The sequence below is a fragment of the Hesperophylax consimilis genome, chromosome 12 (assembly GCF_061612785.1).
Source record: "Hesperophylax consimilis isolate HC1 chromosome 12, BYU_Hcon_1.0, whole genome shotgun sequence".
In the NCBI taxonomy this organism is placed as follows: Eukaryota; Metazoa; Arthropoda; class Insecta; order Trichoptera; family Limnephilidae; genus Hesperophylax; species Hesperophylax consimilis.
The window spans coordinates 11951964-11972267 of record NC_142847.1 but is presented as its reverse complement, the minus strand read 5'-3'; the positions used below and the strand labels follow the sequence as shown (position 1 = coordinate 11972267).

General features: G+C 36.6%; 2 protein-coding genes and 1 long non-coding RNA gene across 3 annotated transcripts; 1 reads left to right on the top strand and 2 right to left on the bottom strand.

Annotated features, from left to right (window-relative positions):
* Positions 1–1041: 1041 nt before the first annotated feature.
* On the top strand, positions 1042–7801 carry LOC149419156 (uncharacterized). The gene is made up of 7 exons (XM_089637713.1): positions 1042–1294; positions 2419–2980; positions 3360–3443; positions 4314–4389; positions 4546–4635; positions 4713–4859; positions 5414–7801. The coding sequence occupies exons 1-7, from the start codon at positions 1133–1135 to the stop codon at positions 5592–5594; spliced, it is 1302 nt and encodes a 433-aa protein (XP_089493839.1). The 5' UTR covers positions 1042–1132; the 3' UTR covers positions 5595–7801.
* Positions 7802–10457: 2656 nt separating this feature from the next.
* LOC149419155 (uncharacterized) lies at positions 10458–12882 on the bottom strand. Its single transcript, XR_016302865.1, has 3 exons — positions 12790–12882; positions 11773–11922; positions 10458–10969 (listed from the first exon to the last, which is right to left on the bottom strand). It is a non-coding gene; the product is annotated as an uncharacterized LOC149419155 (long non-coding RNA).
* A 290-nt stretch (positions 12883–13172) lies between these two features.
* On the bottom strand, positions 13173–17453 carry LOC149419154 (uncharacterized). Its single transcript, XM_089637712.1, has 4 exons — positions 17256–17453; positions 15911–16571; positions 14768–14977; positions 13173–13466 (listed from the first exon to the last, which is right to left on the bottom strand). Exons 1-4 carry the CDS (start codon positions 17385–17387, stop codon positions 13246–13248), a joined length of 1224 nt encoding a protein of 407 aa, XP_089493838.1. The 5' UTR covers positions 17388–17453; the 3' UTR covers positions 13173–13245.
* Between the last annotated feature and the right edge of the window lie 2851 nt (positions 17454–20304).

The window sequence follows — 20304 nt, the reverse complement described above, 5'->3', positions numbered from 1 at the left end:
ACGGAAACCTTTAGACATATCAACTTAACCGGCTAGTAGCCGAATTTACAATTGCGTCGGATTCCCACCCAAGCCGCTGCTGGCTAAGTAGTAAGTATACCACTATTGCGCAAGAAACATTTTCTGCTTACAAAAAAATGTGACTTTTTCTGAGTTCTGTGTCTTCAATGTTTATTATTTTGGCAACTAGCCGGGACCATAAATATACCACTGCCGGGACCACTTTTTACTAAAATTACCATCTTTGTGTCTTGTGTCTCCGAACTTATTTCCCATAGGGGCTTTCTGGTAAAGTTAATGTTTTAAAAAGTTAGCTTTTATTTTTTTATTTATCACCAATTTGTTTTGTGGGGCTTCTCTTTTTTAATCAACGTTTCGGACAGAATTATGGAGTGGTCTTGGTAATGCAAAAAATAATCACGAAAATAACTAAGGTGGGTTTAAAAAACAGACTAACTTAGTAAGTACGTAAAACAATATTTAAAAATTTGATTAGAAGGTATGCACTGCTAGCGAAAAAAAAAATTGTTTTGTAAAAAGTTATTTGGTACTTGTAGGTTACTGCCAATCGCCCATCACATATTTTTATCATTTTAAAATCAGCTAAATTGAATTGATTACTTAATTTGCTGAAGGATATTATTTATAAAATAAAATCTATTAGTTTGATAAGTGATGAAATAACTCCAACAGTAAATTATGAAAACAATTTTATAAAGAAAAATTTCCAACTTTAGATATATGTGGGAGCGATAATCCATAAGTACCGGTTTATTTAAGATTATTATAATAAATAATTTCCTATTTTTCAACTGCGGTCGCCACAAAAAAACACGGTTTTAACTCTGAGATGTTCGAGCGATGCGTTCAAAATGTCACTTCATCATTCTGATCGATTGGATTGTTTGGAATCGGATATTTTGTTTTACGTGTTTCGAACTATGCCATATGCCCATCACTACGAATACTAGAACAGAATATTTTCTATATTTCTATGCAGCTGACATCTGACACATTCGTTTTCTATGGATTACACTAATGTGATCATGTCAGATGCTTTCACTTTGGCATGACTTTAAATGTTAGATTCTTATTATGAAAACATTGTTGTGTAGCGAAAAGCAATAGTAAAATGGGAAAAGAAAAGTCTGAAATACAGATAGATATCAACAAAAACACATGTCGCGTGTGCTTAAGTAATAACGCCACCAACAATATTTATTGTAGCAAAATATTTTACAATAAGATGAAAGTGTATTGCTATGAAATGATGGACGATATGTTGTCCATGCCGGTATGTTGATCTTATTTCATTTTAGTTTATGACGGCCTCTGTGGCAGACAGGTAAGGTGCTTGGCGCTGTACCTGGGAACCGCTGGTTTAAAGTTCTGGTGCTGGTTCTCGAAGCGGGCGAATAAACATATTTGTAATTCACATGACAATGCATGCAAAATTCCAATTAAGTTGACGAATTTCGCTGCACGCTTATTGCACAAAACAATAACCCTTAATTTATTTAAATATAATTAATTACTACTGGAAAAAAATATTAAATTCGGGGGAAATAGAAAATGCTCTATGATGCAAAATTTTCGCCATGCGTCAGCTGATTCTATTTTCGCAATAACTTCCTTTTTTCTTAAATTGAACCGTCTTTCCAGATAATGTTTATATATTTATAAAAATAGCATATAATCTACCATTATGTAGTTTCCCCAGAATAACTATTTGTATTCAGAGAAATGATTTTTTAATAGCATCCTTAAAGATAAGCTGACGAACAAGAGGTTTAGTTAAAACCAGGTTATTATTTTTTAAATTTTAGCGTATTAAGCGTGCAGTGGAATTCGGCATCTTTACCTAAGAAACAACTATTTACATCGGGGGAGATGGGGTAAAAGATGAATTTTCGAATAAAAGTCCAAAATTTCCCATGTTTGTTTTTGTTAGTATCAAGTGACATTTGCTGAAAAGTTTCACGTCAATCTAAATATGCACGAATTATTTAAATAACCTAAAAACTAAGGACCTAATAACCTATTTTATTGTTTCTTATATTAATTAAGTTGAAACGAAGGATTGTTTCAATAATTTCAATGTATTTAGAAGTAAGCGGAGTTCAGAAATTTTACTGAAATAGCTTTAACTATATTGGAATATCCAAGTAATTCCTAATTTCATCTTTTCCTTCCCCTATCCCTACCCCTTCATTCAGCCTCATAACATTACCTACTTCGGTGAAGTTTTTTGCCTAGCTCAGAAGCTCACCCACTTCCCCTGATAATGTGGTATGTATGGCTTTAACTATGTTTAGTGACCCGATCGGAATATCCAAGTAATTCCTTGGTTGAGTTGAAGTTGCTTGCCTAGCTCAGATGCTCACCCACTTCCTCTGATAATGTGGTATATATTTGCAGGCCTACTCGGGAGACGGGTTGCCAAGCATGATCTGTAAGAAATGCCTCGCCGTTCTCACGGCGGCCTACAAGCTCAAGCTGCTGGCCAAAGAGTCTAACAGATATCTCCTCCTCTCCCTCTCCAGTCACTCTCTCAAAGATACAGAAGGAGTGAAGACAATCTCCGGTCACTTTATCAAAAGTAAAGAAGAAGTGAAGAAAGTCTCCAGGAAAACTCTCAAAAGTAGAGAAGAATCGAAGACGGGATCAAGTGATTCTCTCAAAAGTAAAGAAGACAAGATAAAAGAGGAAATGTCTCAACCAGAATACACAGTTTTAATAGAGAACGAAATAAAAAAAGAAGAGAACAATGATTGGATGCAAGATGATGATGATGATGATGATTGTAATGGAAATGATGCGGAAGCTAAAGAGGAAACAGATGCCCCAAGAGACGGAACAGACATGAAGCCACACTCTGATGAAGATGGTACCAGATGGGGTGAAACAGCCCCCACTAAAGAGGAAGAGGCCCCCTCAGCTCTCCCGTCACCGAGCCAAAGTGTTGTGAAGGCCACCGATAGTAAGGATAATTTCGGCAGTTTCATACATAACAATATCTAAACATAAATTTATCATTTTTTTAAAGCAGCTATAACTTTGTGGTTATCCATTATAAATAAATGAAACAATCTTTATCAGCCAATAAAAATGTGCGGTGAGAAAAAAGAAGACAATGTTAGTAGTTCTTATTCGAAGTATGATACAGTTAAATATGACCTAGATAGGACCATATGAAGGAGATAGGGTCCCATTAACTCAGTTGGTAGAGCGGTGCCCCGGCAAGGCAAGGGTCCTAGTTTCGAGTCCTAGATGTGACCGTATCTTTTTCTGATTTTTCTATTTCAAATATTTGTTTAGGAATTGATAAAATTGTCTTCATAAATAAATTGGTGTTTCAGAACGAGTGAGCACTGGCAAAGGCAACGACCATAAGAAAGTCAAGAGAAAATACTGTCTCAAAGCCAAAAAGAAACCATACAACAGTGAGTATCATTATTATTTTTTCTAACAAGAACTTACAAATACTTACCCGACAAATAAAAAAGTCAATTATAAAATCGCCACTAAACAATGGTTAATCAATAAAGGGGGTGACAGATTACTTTATAAGTTCAAAGCGTTTTATATAACTCCTTTTTTTTCCTCGCTATACAATCCCATACAGACCTGTCACACTTAAAAGATGATGTGCTATAAGTGTGGGCGTGGTGACGATATGCGCTGTGATCTGCTAGCCAGGCTATATTTGAAAATTATGCGACCCCCTCTCCTACCTATGGCAGGAGAAGGGGTCAGAACAATTTACGGAGTGCCGTAATTACGCGGCTGTCATCTGCCAAAGTAACAGCTCCCATACAAAGAAATGATATTCTGCGGCAGTTCCCCAATTGATCTGACCTCCCTCTCCTGAGGAAGATTTTAGCGTAGTGTGTCAGCCCAACATATATTACGTACATGCCACACCCAATTTATGCGCGTATAATATAGCGTAATGTGTCTAAGGCTTAAAGGTCATGCAATAACCAGTGAACACACCACAGTCTTTTATACATAGTAACTTATATGCTTATGTGTATAGGTAAACCATTGACAAAATGTATTAATTAATTTGCTAAAAATATCTGCCTCAATTCAGGTTCACCTGGTGGGGCAGGTTTTGTCGAACTTTAAATATACTATGCTATTCAATTACATATACATAATACCATTTCTCCGCTACATTCATGTGGTAGTCGTACGCCTTCCCTGACTTATTCCATTCGCTTGCATTTCAAATACTCTCTTGAAGCCCCTTTATCTCTCCACCCGTACGTGTCCAAATGATCTAAGTGTCCCTTTATTGGTGTTCCTAGGCCGCCTGTCCAGCTCGCTGCTCTGTGAGGAGTGCGGAGTCACCTTCAGCTGCAAGACCGTGGCGGAGCACCACAGGTTTGACTAATTTATTCATTGAACCACTCGATCCGACGTGTCCATGGAAAGGTCTTAGTTACAATAAGACATTCAGAGAGATCTCCTGCGATTTGCTATGTGTGCAAGAAGAACTCTCTGCTTTTTAAAATCAAAAACTTTTTTTTTTTTTTTCAGAAAATTGGTGCACTTGAAGGAAAAGAGATTTTTCTGTGACTATTGCAATAAAGGTTACCTCGAACGTCCTCGACTGATCTTACACATAAAGTGAGTACATATTAGTTAGCGATGCATTAATGTACATGTTTAGAGTGTTTCACTAATCTGTGTGTGTGTTGTGTTAGGATGCACGAGGGTAGGAAGTCGTACGCCTGCCCCAACTGCGGCAAGATGTACTACTCGCGCGGTGGGCTAAGTGCGCACCTGGTCACAGAACGCGGTGTGCGCAACCACAGCTGTCCCCTCTGTCCCAAGAAGTTCTGGAACAGAATGTAAGTTCATGGGCCTATCTATCCTGTATATTTCTCGTAGGACGGGCTGTTTCAACAAATTCAAAGGTATTATTGTCATCAAATGGTTACTCATCACCATTTTTTTTTTTTGACACTTGCATGGTCCCTGTTAAATGACGATTCTAAATTCTTTTCAGCTTTTGAACAAATTGTGATCAGCAGAAGAGGACAACTATCATGTTGTTAAGTTTATCGGGGACCTTTCAAATGTCAAAAAAACAAAATGGCTCTGAATGGCCATTTGATGACTTTGTCGCACGTGAATTTCTGCGAAACAACTGGCCTTATTTAGCCTAACAACTTGTTCATACTTGTTCCTTGTTCAGGCTTTCGTTGTCTCGGTTGAACGCCAATTCTAGGCCCGTTTCAACCTTTGAACAGATTTTGACAAGCTGACAAGCATAATATCCAAGTTGTTATTGGCTGATTAAAATAAAATCGTTGAATTGTGACAAATTTGACGAAATTTTGAAGCACCTCAACTTAAAATATTGATGTAGACTCATGTTGTCTGTGTTTGATCGTGTACGTAGGGGTCTGGTGAACCACAGCATCACGCACACCCGCGAGCGCGCCTTCCCGTGCCGCTACTGCCCCTCCACTTTCTCCCGTAAGAAGAACCGCAAGCGCCACGAGGTGTCAATGCACCAAGCCGTCCCCACCCAGGAGGAGATGCGCTTCCAAAAAACGCAAATATTAGTCAATAACAAATAAATCTAAGTTACATCAATATTCTTGCCGTGTGGAGAAATCCTTCATCTGCATTATATTGATGTGCGGTGACTATCAAAAATACTAATTTCGGTTGTCGGTGCATGAAATGAAATAATCCTCTGTGAAATTATACATGTTCAATGAACTCAAATTTGCTTTGAAATTTTAATTTTCATAATTGGAACTGATTCTGTGATTTCAGACAAGCGATAATCATACCTGCCTATAATCAAAAAAATCATTATTATTTTTTTTTTTGCATACATTTTTTTTTCCAAAAACTTAATGAGTAAAACCTCAAATTATTACTTATTACTATTCTTAAACGAAAATTTTAAACAGAAAAGATACGGCCACATCTATGACTTGAACCCAGGACCCCCGTCTTGCCGGGACGCCGCTCTACCAACTGAGTTAATGGGACCCTATATCCTTCGGTGATATTTAACTGTATCATACTTTGAATAAGAACTGCCAACATTATCTTAATGTTATTATATTTTATTTATTTGTTTTTATATTTGACATATTTTGTGATTTTTCAAGTTTACTAATGGTGTTAATTCGAAAGGTAAATGTCTGATTGTCTCTCTAATTTTCTAACAACAAATATAATTATCTCTAAATAGTACAAAGTAAAGTCGCTATCCGCATCTGTCTGTTTGTGCGCTTAGTTCTTCTAAACTATGCAACGGATTTCGATAAGGGTTTTACTATCATTTAGAGAATTTCTTCCGGAAGGTTTACATATAAGATACACGCATATTATATTTATAGAAAGTAGAGAAAAATCAATGTTTTATAATCATATATGGCTAAACCTCATGAGATACATCAAAATAATGTACTACGGAATTGTATATCTTACAAAAAAGTCCATGACGGTATATGTCTATGTCATAAGGATAACCCCCACCAACACCAGGTATTAATCAATAAACGTGCTAGTATTAAATAAAGAAAATTGAAAATACTTGTTTTTGAAGGCAATGATTCTCTGGCATATATTTTATAAGTACTTTCAGCTACAAAAATCCTGCAATTATAATATCTCATTGTTTTTCACAGGTCTGCGCATACATAATACACCAATACTGACTCTGATAGTGTAAAATCAATAGCATCAGAGTATCTGTAAGGAGGAAAATTGTAATTTTGGACATGTTAATTTACGACGAAATCCTCACGATTCGTAAATTGCACTTTTTGTAGTATTAGTGTTGCAAAAGGGATGGGGAAACATTTTTTTTTGTACAACGTTTGTTAGGGTTAAATCATAAATCCCATTGGGCAGAGAAAACAACAATTTAGTTGAAAACTTCAGTTATCTATATTGTTGTCAGAATCACAACAACTATAACTACCAATTAAAAAATAAATGCCTTGAGCGATGGAGATTTCTGGGCGTTCGTTTTTGGATTCGGCCGCGCTCATTAAAAAAAAATCATACCTCCGAATATTATTATGGAAATATATAAACTGCTGTTGTTTGGTCAATAAATACACTTATATTTCACTGTTTATCCCATATAGGTTTTATAATTGCTTTATAATTTTTCTGCGGGAATTTAAAAATAAATTCTTAAAATCATCTACCTTAATTTAGGCAATATAGTAGTCATTGTTCGACTGGCTATGTATTTAATTGATCTGAAGGTAATTTATACGGCTTTCGACAGAATGACTAATTTAAGATTTCATATGATTACATGGGTTATTAATATGTATAGTTTTTGGTTTATTTGCAATTTGGTGAGAATCGTTGCACAATATAAAAATGCACCACATGATATATCGACTGCGGTTTGGCAAAACCCTTCAAGTCACAAAATGAAAACTTTACAGGAGACAATAAAAATGAATATTTACATATTCGTAAAACTAATTAAAAATCTTGTTTTTATTTGACAGCTGTTATTTGTTTATCAAAATTTTGATGTGAAATATTGCAATTCTATTTATAATTATGAGAGATTTGAGGGTTGGGTAATTTCATATACGGTTTTCTCGAAATAAACCTAAAAAAATTTAAGCATAAATTTAGTTTTTAGTAAATACCGAAATCAGCAAAAATTACTTTACCGTGTTGTACATACTTTGAAGACAATTCTATATGAAACCACTGAAAAGTAATATTCTCAATAAATGAGGTTTGAAGGGTTTTACCAAATTACTAAACATTGAATCTTGTTATCTAGATATTTATGTATGTACTATGTTTGTATCATATATTTAAATATAGAATATGTTATATATTTTTACACAAATAACACTGTTTGTATTATTTCTATAATGTCAAAGAAACGCTACAGAAAGTTTTGTAAATTAATTCTGTAAAAATTAAAAGAATCGGCGGTGAACGGGGATCCATATTTGAAGGTGCAACTGTAAAAAAAACTAAATGGCGCTAAGTGAGGTAATCTGTGACTACTTCAAGTTTGACAGAGGTTCGAACAACTATGCCTAAATGAAAAGAATATTTAAGAACAATTTTTTCTTTCAATTATTTTGAAGCTTATTTACCCATCAATGATATATCATTGAAGAAGGTAATACTAATGAATCTAAACGAAACATGAAACAGAACAAGACACAGACAAACGGTCACAACTAAAGTTAAAAAAAAGGTAGCTAAAATATGTAAAAAATTAGTTGCAAGATGATATTGTTAATTCTGAATTAGAAATATGAAATTGACAAATATGATGTTTAATAATTAGGTCCCAATGGTCGAGTAGTTAAGACGCTGTCCCGGTAAGACAAGAGATCCTGAGTTCGATTCCTAGATGTGACCATTATCTTTTTATTTTCTGTGTTTGTTCTGTTTCATGTTTCCTTTAGTTTTTTTAGTAGTATCTTCTTCAATAAAAAGTATATTTTTTTATAAATATTAAATAGTTAAAGTGCCACAGTGCCAATAAACTTTGTTGTGTCAAAATTTCATCAGCAACTTCTGCGGCAGAGTGATAAGCTCCTTGGCAGGTACCATAGACATTCAAATTGATAGACCAGCCAATCAGGGAAATGGGAAGAAACCAAGTTGTGCAGAGCGAGGGAGGCGGCGTTATCGTCCTCTTTACTATGATTTGTTTATAAATGAATCTCACAGTGTACATGCAACTCGCATTGTAATATCACTATTCAGTACTCGAAAATTAAATCTGTTTACGCTTTACTGGTCCTTTTTACAATGGTGTGCAAATTAGTTTGCAGGTTGCGTAAAAAAACTACAAATCCCCAATCAGGGAAACAAAAGTTCGATCTTGTTTTCCAAAATTTAATATATTTTGTTACACTATTTAATTAACCTTTCCCCTACTGTGCTAAAAAAATCCACGCGTTCCGGTGCTGTGAAGTCAATACACATCTCAAAATAAGCAATTTAATATTGGAAAAATATGAATATTCATAGCTAATCGCTTATGTTTATTATATTTTATATCAAAAGTGATAATAATTGTAATTTAATTGCTGAAAACATGAAAAAACCATCGGCAGATGTTAAAAAAACATGCGAGGAGTCCATATCTAATGACGGCCCACGACTGACTGACACAACAGGCGCTGGACGCACACACACAGCTATGCAGTCGTATGTATCGATGGTCTAAATCAAAATAAAACTGCGGACGTGTGGATTTCTCACGTTCTCGCACAGCGAACTAAAGCGGGACATCAATAGCGTGTCATTTCCTCGCATACTCTTCGCGTAGCAGTATCACACAGTTGATTGTATTTGTTCCCGATTTTTAACAAAAATCTCTTATTTTTAATTGAATTTGAAAATTATGTAAAATATTATTTTTTTATTTCAGTGCATAGATGTATAACGGAGGAATACCTAAAATCTGAACCCAGAATTTATTATATTTACAGAGTTATTAAAGTTATCAGAAGCAATGTGTAGTAAATACACATCACAGATAAGGAAAGGTTAAACACTTTTACAAATGCGTTATAATTTAATCACCTCACTCATTTTTAGCGTCACTACGCGCAGTTTGTTTATAAACGAACATTCAGATCCTGCGCAGAAAAGTCCCACAATGGACAGCGCTGCAAACCTTTGCCTTACTTCAGCGAACTTTACTTTTCTGGGCAGGGTCTGGTTATTTCAATGTGCGCTCTTCGGTGGTCAACGTACGACTGATGTCGTAGTTTATTCAAAGTATTCTCAAACCCTCCTGGTGCCAAAAATATGGTCACATGGTTTGCCTACAGCTTGTCGAAATGATACCCAGATTTCATGTTAGGACAAGTCTGTCAATTTGGGTCTATGACAGGTACAAAACCTGGAGCGGGCAAATTAACATTTTTTAAATCAATTTAAAACAAGATTAGCGACTCAAATTATCGAAACAAAAATTTGAAACAGAATAATCAGAAAAACATTTCGACGGTCCCGAAGAACAATGTTGCATGTGCAAATTTGTTGTTTTGCAGCAGAGCTGTTTAAAGTTTCGTTTCCGCATTTTATACTGTTTTCAATTATATATTTCTCCAATTAAACAAGTAGGAGTTAATGCAAGATATCGAACAACACTATATAAAAATGCAGAAACGAAACTTTAAACAGCTCTACTGTAAAACTACAAATTTACACATCCGATATTATTCTTTGGGAACATTGATTTGGTTGTTTTATTCGTTGAATCCTTTTCTGATTTCTCTGTTACTTTTGTTTTTGATGAAAAAGGTCATCTAACAATCCGGAACCTTCGCCTGTGTTCTGATTTCCATTAAAACAGAACTTAGTATAAAATAAATTATTTATTTGTTGTATAAAAATAAAGTACAGTATGGATGACAGATGTTTATTTTTTGTTGTTTTTTTTTTACATCAACACCACAAATTAGGCTCTAGTGAAAATGATTTCCCTCAGGGCCTATAACATCTTCGGGGATGCATTGCAGTGGGTCTTTTGAGTAAAGGAATTAAAGAATGTTCTGGGAAGGATAAAGGTACGAGTTACGGGTAGGAATCTGCGGGTCAGTGTGTCCGGGAGTAACATATGTATCCATCCCTCCCACTGCGGTGCAAGGCGATGGAGTTGGGTCGAGAGAGTTCAGCTGGAGACGTCAAAAGGTCTCCATCAATCGGTCTCCTCAGTCTCTATGGCCCGCCACGTAGCTGCGCAATGAATCGTTCACACCTGCCTCCCAAATTACTGTCAACTAATCACCAATATTGTTGATTAAAAACACACTTATCGGGTGGATGTTACGGCTACAGCTGATTGGCTATGACTGGTTTGATCTGGTGAACGCTCCTCTCGTGGTTATTGCGGTGATCCTTCCTGCCGAACTTGGCCCCGCAGTGCTGGCACGGGTGTGTTTTCTCCTTGGTGTGCGTGAGCAGGTGGGACTTGAGGGCTCTGCAATAAATACACACATGCGCGTGTTACTTCCGCCAGATGAAGAGATGAAAAGGTTGATAAGGACATTGTTAAAAGAATGAATGCCAATGCAGGGCACTCTGTTAATAGAGGACTGAATGCGCTAAAATAATAACATATAATTTGAAAAAGGCCGGTTTTGTAAAAAATCACTTCAAGGGAGCTGTACAAATTCAATTAAAGATTATCCAAAACTACACACAATGGAGGGCTGATACCAACTCTGATGCATGGAACTGGCAAAGGAAGGATGAGGGTAGATTGAATTATGTACAAACGAGATCCCTGAGGTGTATGTGTGCTAAAACCACATGCGACAGTGTTTAAAAAGAAAGTGAAGATCCACAAAGAATTGAAGGCTGATGTAGGCGTGATGAATATAATTAAGAAAAGGACGCTTAGATGGTTGGGACATGTTGTTCAGATGGACGATTATATATGGCGCGAAAGTGAATGATAGAAGCCGGGGACACCAGAATAAGGCATGGCACAATCAAATACTTGAGGCGGGCCATATCAAAAGTTAGAATAACAGAAGAAAACATATGAGAAGATATATAAATATCAAAGAAGCAAGGAGTGCCTCTGCAGAGAAGATCTACCCCTGCAGAGAAACTAGTTAAAAATTGAAAATTGGCTAATCACCCTTTTTGTTAGTTGTCACTCAATGTCCACAGATTTTAATTTTTCCTTTGAATGACCGCCTCTCTTTGTCTGTACCGTGTATAACCGGGGGACTTTTCATTAGGGGCAACATAAAAACGTAAAAGAGTTTAGGTTACCCATTAGTCTTGAAGGCGTTGCTGCAGATGTGGCAGGCAAACTCCTTGAGCGGCGAGTGACGCTTCTCGTGCACCTTCAGCTGTGAGACCGTGGCAAACCGCTTGCCGCACTCCACGCACATGTAGTTCTTTTCCAGCGCTAAGTGGCATCTGAACAGCAACAGACAACAACTCAACAATAAATAATAAAGAAAAAGAAGAAACCTAACATATTATTTTTATCCGGTCACCAAACACTACTTATGAAAATTTTACAATTTACACAAACTTTGCTAATCAGCAAATGGCAGTGTCTCTATTTGCCTGGAAAAATCAAAACAGTAGAATCTCTAATCTGCCACTATAATATAACCAACTATTGAAGAGAGAAGGGTGAAACTAGAAACACAAAAAGTGCAAGCTTTACGCCAATATTATTTTAAAGAGGCGTTTGATGGTAAACTTCGACCATGAAAGAATGTTTTGTCCGGAACCAAAAAATAGTAACAATTTTTTTTTAATTTACAAAAATTGTTTTATGCAAAATTAAGTTTTTGTAAATTGTACGGCCTTACCAGATAATGTGTTTATATATTTATAAAAAAATATTTAATCTATTATATTTTTAAATGACCGCTCTTTACGAAACGAAAAGAAAGAACTCTTATCTTATTGTTTATTTTATCGCCAATCAAATAAGATTTATTTTAGTAAGGTATAAACATTTTTCACAATACAAAATCCCAAGAAAAGAAAGTATGTGTGAATGTCCCTATCTTCCACGGCGGCGTTCAACGGGTACAAATTTTTCGTGGACGACAGGTACTTCGGGCACTCGAAGAGTTAAACTTGATACAAGTGGAAAATATCTACATTTCCTCCGAGGCAGTCAACTGACCTGGTAAGTCTTCCCAGGGGCATCAACATTAGTAAGTTGATTCTACAATTATTATTATCAAAATCGGTGTAAAAGGTAGTGCCAGCTGTGAGATACAACCTCTAGTTGAACATCCTTTCCACCGAACTCTCAATGTTTACCTTGTATGTTTGTTAAGTTCGCCTTTGTTGAAGAATGCTTTGGGACAATGATCGCACTTGGCTGTTCTTTCCTTCTCGTGGACACTCCTTCTGTAATTCAAAATATGCCATTTATTAATCTCCTTCCTGCACTGCCTTCAGCCTCACTCACGTCGCCATGCAATCTGATTTCTAAACGGTTTGGTTAAACACGAACATTCAGACCCTGAACAGAAAAGTCCCACAATGGACTGCGCTGCAAATTGTTACCTTGCTTTAGAGAAACTTTGCTTTTCTGCGCAGAATCTAGTTATTTCAATGTGCACTCTTTGGTGGTCAAGGTACGACTGATGTCGTAGTTTATTCAAAGATTCTCACACCCTGCTGGTGCCAAAAATGTGGTCATGTGGTTTGCCTACAGCTCGTTGAGATGATACCCAGATTTTACATTAGGGCAAGTCTACTCTTTTGTAATTGTCAAGTGGCAATAAGGGCAGACCTGTGATAATTGCAAAGCGTGAGAGTGCGGAAGTCCTTGTGGCACACGGGGCAGGGGAAGGGGCGCTCCCTGGTGTGGCAGGATGCATGGCGCACCAGCTCCGCCCGCGTGTAAAACCGCCGACCGCAGGGCACGCACGTTACCTCACGTGGCCGCGTTGGGTGCACCGCTCGCCGGTGGTCGGCCCCTCGCTTGAATGCTGAAATAACACACCATACTTCGGTTTATATTCAATGTAATATGCATTAAACCTTTAGTTAACTCTTTGGAAGGCAGTGGAAGGATAGCCACCATGTTATATTTCCATCGTTTGCAAATGTGCTGAAGTAGTATCTTTACGACAAAATGTCACAATGTGCAGCTACAGACCATATATAGAGGGTGTTCGGGGGTAAAGTGCGCTAACTTTGGGAGGTGGTTCTATATGATGGTAGAAGTAAAAAAGATTAATAAATTTTTTGGAAACTTTTTTACCTTAAAACGATGGAATTTCTTATCTTTTTATCTTTTTGACTTGTTCATCAGATGTTGAATCACCCCCCCCCCCCCCCGAAGTTAGGGCACTTTACCCTCGGACATCCTGTATATTATCATTTCTCAATAGTCAAAAAACGTGTAGATTATGTTTAAAAAAAATTGGAATGCAGCTGTTAAGGCGAAGCTTAATGCTAAATCACTATTTTGATTAATCTTTATAACGAATTGGTGTACATTATGAATACCAAAAAATATATTTAGATAAATTGAAGGTTTTCCTATCGTTTCGCTTGAGTAGAATACAAATAAAAAAATAAATTACTCAATAAAAAATATTAATGTGAACTACTAAAAAAAATATTTTTTTCAACAGAAATGTATGAATGCGTAAAGGAAACAACTTTAAAAAATACAGTATTATAGCTAAGATTATCTGTGACCGTTTCGTTTGATTAACTTTTTTGCTTTCTTATAAAATTATTTACAAAATAAATAAAAACATGTTTTGTGCTTGAAATCGAACGTCTCTAGACTCTGTTTGTCAAGCAATTTTAATGCCTATTACCTACAATATAATGTATACCAAGAATATACACATGTTTGGCTTGTAGCTTCCTCTTAACGTTATTCTGTATCAGTTGCAAGTGAGTTTTGTCCAGAATTTCTGCAAAGTATCCGTTAAAAACTTTTTATTGAGCAATTTGTATAGTTTTTGAGTTAATCTCTTAGTGAAAGTTTACTAATGTATTTTAAAATAACCTATGAGAGAACCTACCTGAAAAATTGTTTTGTTTCATTATCATTCTATTATATGCAAAAATGTACACAGGGTCCTAACCGGGCTCTGGGAGATTATTTACCAAAAAAGGGAGCAAAATAGATAATGAATATGCATGTTTGCTTCTCATAATTTCTTTACTTTAAAAAATGTAGATTATTGCAGCCTCTATCAGGCCTACCAAAGGGTTAATATCAGCAGGGCTCTCTTAGTTACTTTTAAATGGCAAGGATTGAGGAACTCACTCTTGTTGCAAATCTGGCAGAAGTAAGAGTGGCCGAGATGATGGACGGCGCGGTGCCGACTACGGCCACTGTGATTGGTAAACTGCTTGGGGCAGTCTCCGCAGGCCAGCAGCCGCCTCTCGCCCCCGTGCACGCGGCGGTGCAGCGTCAGGTCCGCCACCAGCTTGCCGCACTGCTCGCACACGCTTACACTCTTCTTCCCGCTGGACACTACATACAGCGTTCGCAGAGGCAATGTTATGAATGAATGACTGATAATGGAGTGCAAAAGAGCTTAGGATCCACAAGTCAAAATCAAAATTCAATTGATAATAAATTAAGCAAATAGTTCCTGACATGGATCAATCAAGTGAATCAAAAACCAGCTGGTCTTGAGTTGGGTGATGTATGTATGAATGTGGATGAATTCAAGACAGAGTTATTTGCAGTATTACAACCTCTCTATGTCTCTGTGGAGAAATGACGCAAAGTTTGTTTATGTACCGTGAGTCCCAACTGCTCCCAACCCCAATAATTGGGGTATGTTGTGATGCTGAAGGTAGTGGGGAAAGGAAGGGCAAGGTAGGAAGTACCTGGCTATTCAGATATGGTCAACAGTGGCGGCTTGTGACTTTTGGGTTACTAGAGTTCTAATATTACAAAAAATGGCATTATTGATGTTGTAGCTAAAAACGATTTTTTTTTTTTTTCGAAAAATTTAATTTTTTGTATGAAGATTTTCAGGAAATCCGTGCGGCACACGGCTAAACTGAAATATCCTAAAAATCTTCATACAAAAAACAATTTTAAAAAAAAATTAAAAATCGTTTTCAGCTATAACATCAGAAATGCCATTTTAAATAATATTAGCACTCCAGTACACCCAAAAGTCACGAGCCGCCACTACTGGTCACCAAACACGGCTAGTGCTATTTCAACCAATGTTTCAATTCTGAACGATGGTCTTTCACCGGGGCCATACTCAGAGTATCTTCTACTTTGGAAGATTCTTTTATATGGATTAATTGTGAAAAAACACAAATAAAATTGAATTGCGCATGCAGGAATTTCAACCCGGGACCACCGGATCCTTAGTCAACAGCCTTACTCTTCGACTATGGAGGCCATTAATTATGTTTAGTTATTAATAAAATCAGTACTTACCACATTGATTTTTTTCCATTTCCACAATCTTTCTTTTCCTGCATCTATCTATGGATTTCATAGACACCAGTGGCACATTTTCATCATCAGACTCTGTCAACAAATCATCTGGATCTTTCGCTTCCCGTTTGATTTCGTCCGCTGGGGCGGCTTCATTGTAACCGTCACTAGGATTAAAAGTATCATTTTCGTATTCTATTTTTAGATTATCACATTCTATTTTAACAAAATTTTCTTCCGTTCCGTACTTGATTTCGCTATCATAAACTCTATCGTCATCAAGTTCGTTACATCTTTCTTTAAACTTGAGGAGACTTGCACCAATATTGAAGACACGGGCATTTATTCTGGTAAAACCTTCTGGGAAGGTAATTCCTTCTTCATGTTTGGTAAAAGACCCTTCTAGGCCCGTGCTATTGGCGTCAATGTTAGTAAAGCCATCTTGGTGGGTCCCACCGCAATCAAGTTGAGTGATCCGATCCTGAAGGTTGGTTGTCCTGGTGGCATGTCCCGTGGCATTATCAACTTTCTCGACACTGGATAAAACTGCTAAAAGTTTACAGTGTGTTTTTTCGGCCAAGATTTTTAGTTTAAAGGCTGACGATACTTTTAAACAGCATTTTTTGCATATTTTATCTGGTAAACCATCTCCTTGTCTTGCCTTAAAAAAGAATAAGTCAAATTCACAAAATTGAATTATGGAGGACATCTAATTAATTAACTGTTTTTAAAATTAAGTAAAGTTTAAAATTTGATAACCAAAACACAGTATTTTTCAATGAAACTATCAAAAATAGGGAAAGCACACAAAATTGAAAACAACATAACACAATATCCCTGTAGATTTATAATATTCATTTATAAAAAATAGGTGAGGTTACAATAGTTTACAAAAAATAATATTTAATTTATATTGCTGGAGTGTGAGACTTCGACGTAAATTCTTAAAGTAACCCAACCTAATAACCTAATTTGTGAATGTTTTTCCATCTCCCTCGTCGTAAATAGTTGTTTATTGTAGTGAAAGTTGAAAACAAACGCTATTTTTGATAAATATTCGGGATTGCTGGCTTAGTTAAATTATTGTAAATGGTTGTCATGCCATACAACGAAAGCAAATTTTCATTTAACTTAATTTAAAATTAAAATTTCCCAAATGCAGATAGTTGCCTTTTATAGTAATTAAGGTGAATGATAGGGTTTTATTTTTTAAAAAATCGTATTAAACGTGGCCAGTGATCCCGAATAATTACACTATTCTTAAATATGTGCGTGTATGTGAAGCGGAATTCCGCAATTTTACCAAAAGCTTTTAATTCGGGGAATTAAAATATATCAAACAAACCGAAAATTTAAACAAAATATTTATCATTTCGTGACAGGTTTTCCTTTTGGATATCCCACTGTGTTTGAATATACTGACGACTGCACAGTTTGCCAGGCATATTCTACAAGGCGAGTCGATATTGGCAGTCATATTGCACAAAACAATTCTATTTTTTTAAATCAAAACAAATACTCTAAACTTGAAAACGTCAGTTGATTTCTGACAGATGTGAGATCAACCATAGAAATTGAAAAAAAAAAAATAGTATTATCCGTCTATAATCCATAAGCTTTACTTTGACTCAGTATGAAACATATGAGTGATTTATTTATGCATCTGATATTGCGGTGGCTTTTTTGCTATTATGAATTATTATCTAACGTGTTGTGTTTATTTTGTAGCACTATACGCTCAAAAACAACCATTACATAAATCAAATACGATTTCAAATAATATGAATTCTACTAGGATATACGTCCTTACAAAGTCCAAGAACATTCATAAGCTGAAATAAATGTCATAATATTGTTTGCTTCGCTTCTTCGAGAGTGGTTTATTTATGGTTTCTTCGCTTTCACCATAATATTATATCTATGCTATAACTTGAACCTCTCAGGGAGTCGCTATATGCACAGCGACTAGTCGACAAGGGGCGTGGCCAACATATCCGAGCATACCCGAACCCGAGCTGTTCCGAGTAAATTGTGGGTGGTAAAACGAAACGTCAGAAATCATCAGAAATGGCGTCTTTGAGCATAAATGAACTATCTATCTTTGAGTGCCGGTTTAGACCGTCTTTTAGAAGTTTCGTAAAGTAATTTCAAAAAGAATTCAGAGACGGGTGTTATCATTGGATACATTGACAATGAAGCAAATTATGAAGCATTTCTGTGTTCTGTGAACGCGTTGGGGCACTCTTTCAACGAGAGACAGTATGAAAAAGAAGTTGGGAGGTAAGTTCTAAACCTTAGGGCCTAGGTCCAGGGTAGGCCTTCCCATTTCTTCAGTTCATAAGCAGCTGCTGATATTTACGAGTTATTCGAAATTAACATTTCCAATCTTTCAGATGCAGTATACACGTTCTGCCCGCCTACAGTGGAGTTCTTTGGGATGCCATTTACATTCGGTATGAATGCGTACAGAGAGTGCGCCCAAGGCCCCCGACTACACCGCCCAAATAACAGCAAGGAGAGAGTTGAGTTGGTATGTTAATACACTCTAGAACCACATCAGCTAGGCCTACTCCCCCTCGTCTTTCAATATTAGCATTGACAGAGCACCGAGGACTTGGTGGTCCAAGATTAAGGTCTATAACCCCAAAACGATCACCGTATCGTCGGTGATGTGTTTAAAATAAAAATAAAAGCGATGGGCCTGGGCCTAGGTAAGCCAGGACTAGATTACACCAGGGGCCTTCTTAATATGGCAGTTGGAGCTCCGTCTCATTAAGATTAACACGACAATCACACCAATCACAATTCATCTTTGTGTGTTAAAAAGTGTGCCGTGGCTCGTAACAAACACATCCTCATGTCGTGTTAGTCTAAAGAAGACCGTGCTCAAAGTGCCAAATTAATTAAAGCCCCTGCAGCTATATCTCATTTCACAATTTTAATTCATATCACACTGGATTATAACCACACTTGTAATTTTATACTAATGTCAACATTGCATAGGCCCTAACAACTTTTGTAAAAGTTAATCATCTGCGTCAAATAAGTTAACCATGGGCAATTTATTTGCCGCACAAATAATGGGTGTCTTATACGTATAAGCCTATTAGACCCTATACCTTGAATTGTTCTTTCAGGCTGATCACCCAAACCATACGAAGAAGAGGTTCCGGGTTTTGGACTCCAAGAAGCTTGGTTGTCCCGCAATGATGAGTGAAACAAATAAAATATTTTCCAGAATTTCCTGTTCCACCTCAAATTGCAGAAAGAGCAAAAACGAAGGTTTGATAGTTTCTTTTCTCTGCTTATCCCTACATGGGCATCACTTTATAACATTATTTTAATGTTTTCACTATAGTTAGATGCAGTGTTGTGTCAGAAACTTTTTAAAAGTATCTTTTTTTTATATTAACTCCACACAGGAGGCCCTGAAGAAAATAATTTCCCTCAGGGCCTATGTCATCTTTGGGGATGCTGTGTAGAGGGTCTTTTTGTGGAGAGGAAGGAGTGAACATGGGTCTTGAAGAGTCCCATGTTGTAGGAGGGAGGAAACACAGAGGCCGGCAGCTCGTTCCACAGCCGAGCTGTTGAACTTAAGAACGAATCGTAGAAGCGACCCGTTCTCATGTGACAAATGTCAACCGTGTACAAATGTTGGGTGCGCGTTTGGCGTGTATCCCGACTACGCACCGGTGCCGAAGGGATCAATGACGCTAGTTCCTCAGAGCATCTTCCATTGTAATACCGATAGAACAAGGACAGCAGCTAGATACAGATACAGATACTTGGCAAAATTTGTAGCTAGATACAGATACAAGATACATTGTAAAATTGTATCTGTATCTAGATACATATACTTTTTAAAAGTATCTCACAGATACTCAAATACATTTCTTCTTTTTTGGGGGAAAACTTAAAAAATATTATTTATCGAAAACAGCGAATACTTTAATTTCTTAAAGACGGTAGACGTAAACGCTTGAGATTATTTTACGTATTTACACTTGCTTGTTTTATTCGTTGCCCAAAAAGATATTGGTAAATTGGCCTGCAAGCGGTGATAACATAAATGCATTAGGGGTCCTCGCGAGTACCCGGGTAGCATATTACTACCCGGGTAACCGACGCCCCTCGGATAAATAAAAAAATACGTGAACTATGTGCAACTTGATTAGGGTTCTGATGGAAAATTAGAAAAAAAATGAAATTATTCATTAACTTTATTTTATTTTTTAAATTCTTTTTTTTTATATAGGGGGGTACCCGGGTACTCGGTTACTCGGGTTAGGACCCCTTAAATGCATGTATATAAACTGCTATAAAATATTATACACTAGATGGACAAAGGTACCCACTAGCTGAATCTGTGTCATGAATCTGTGAGAAAACTTTAA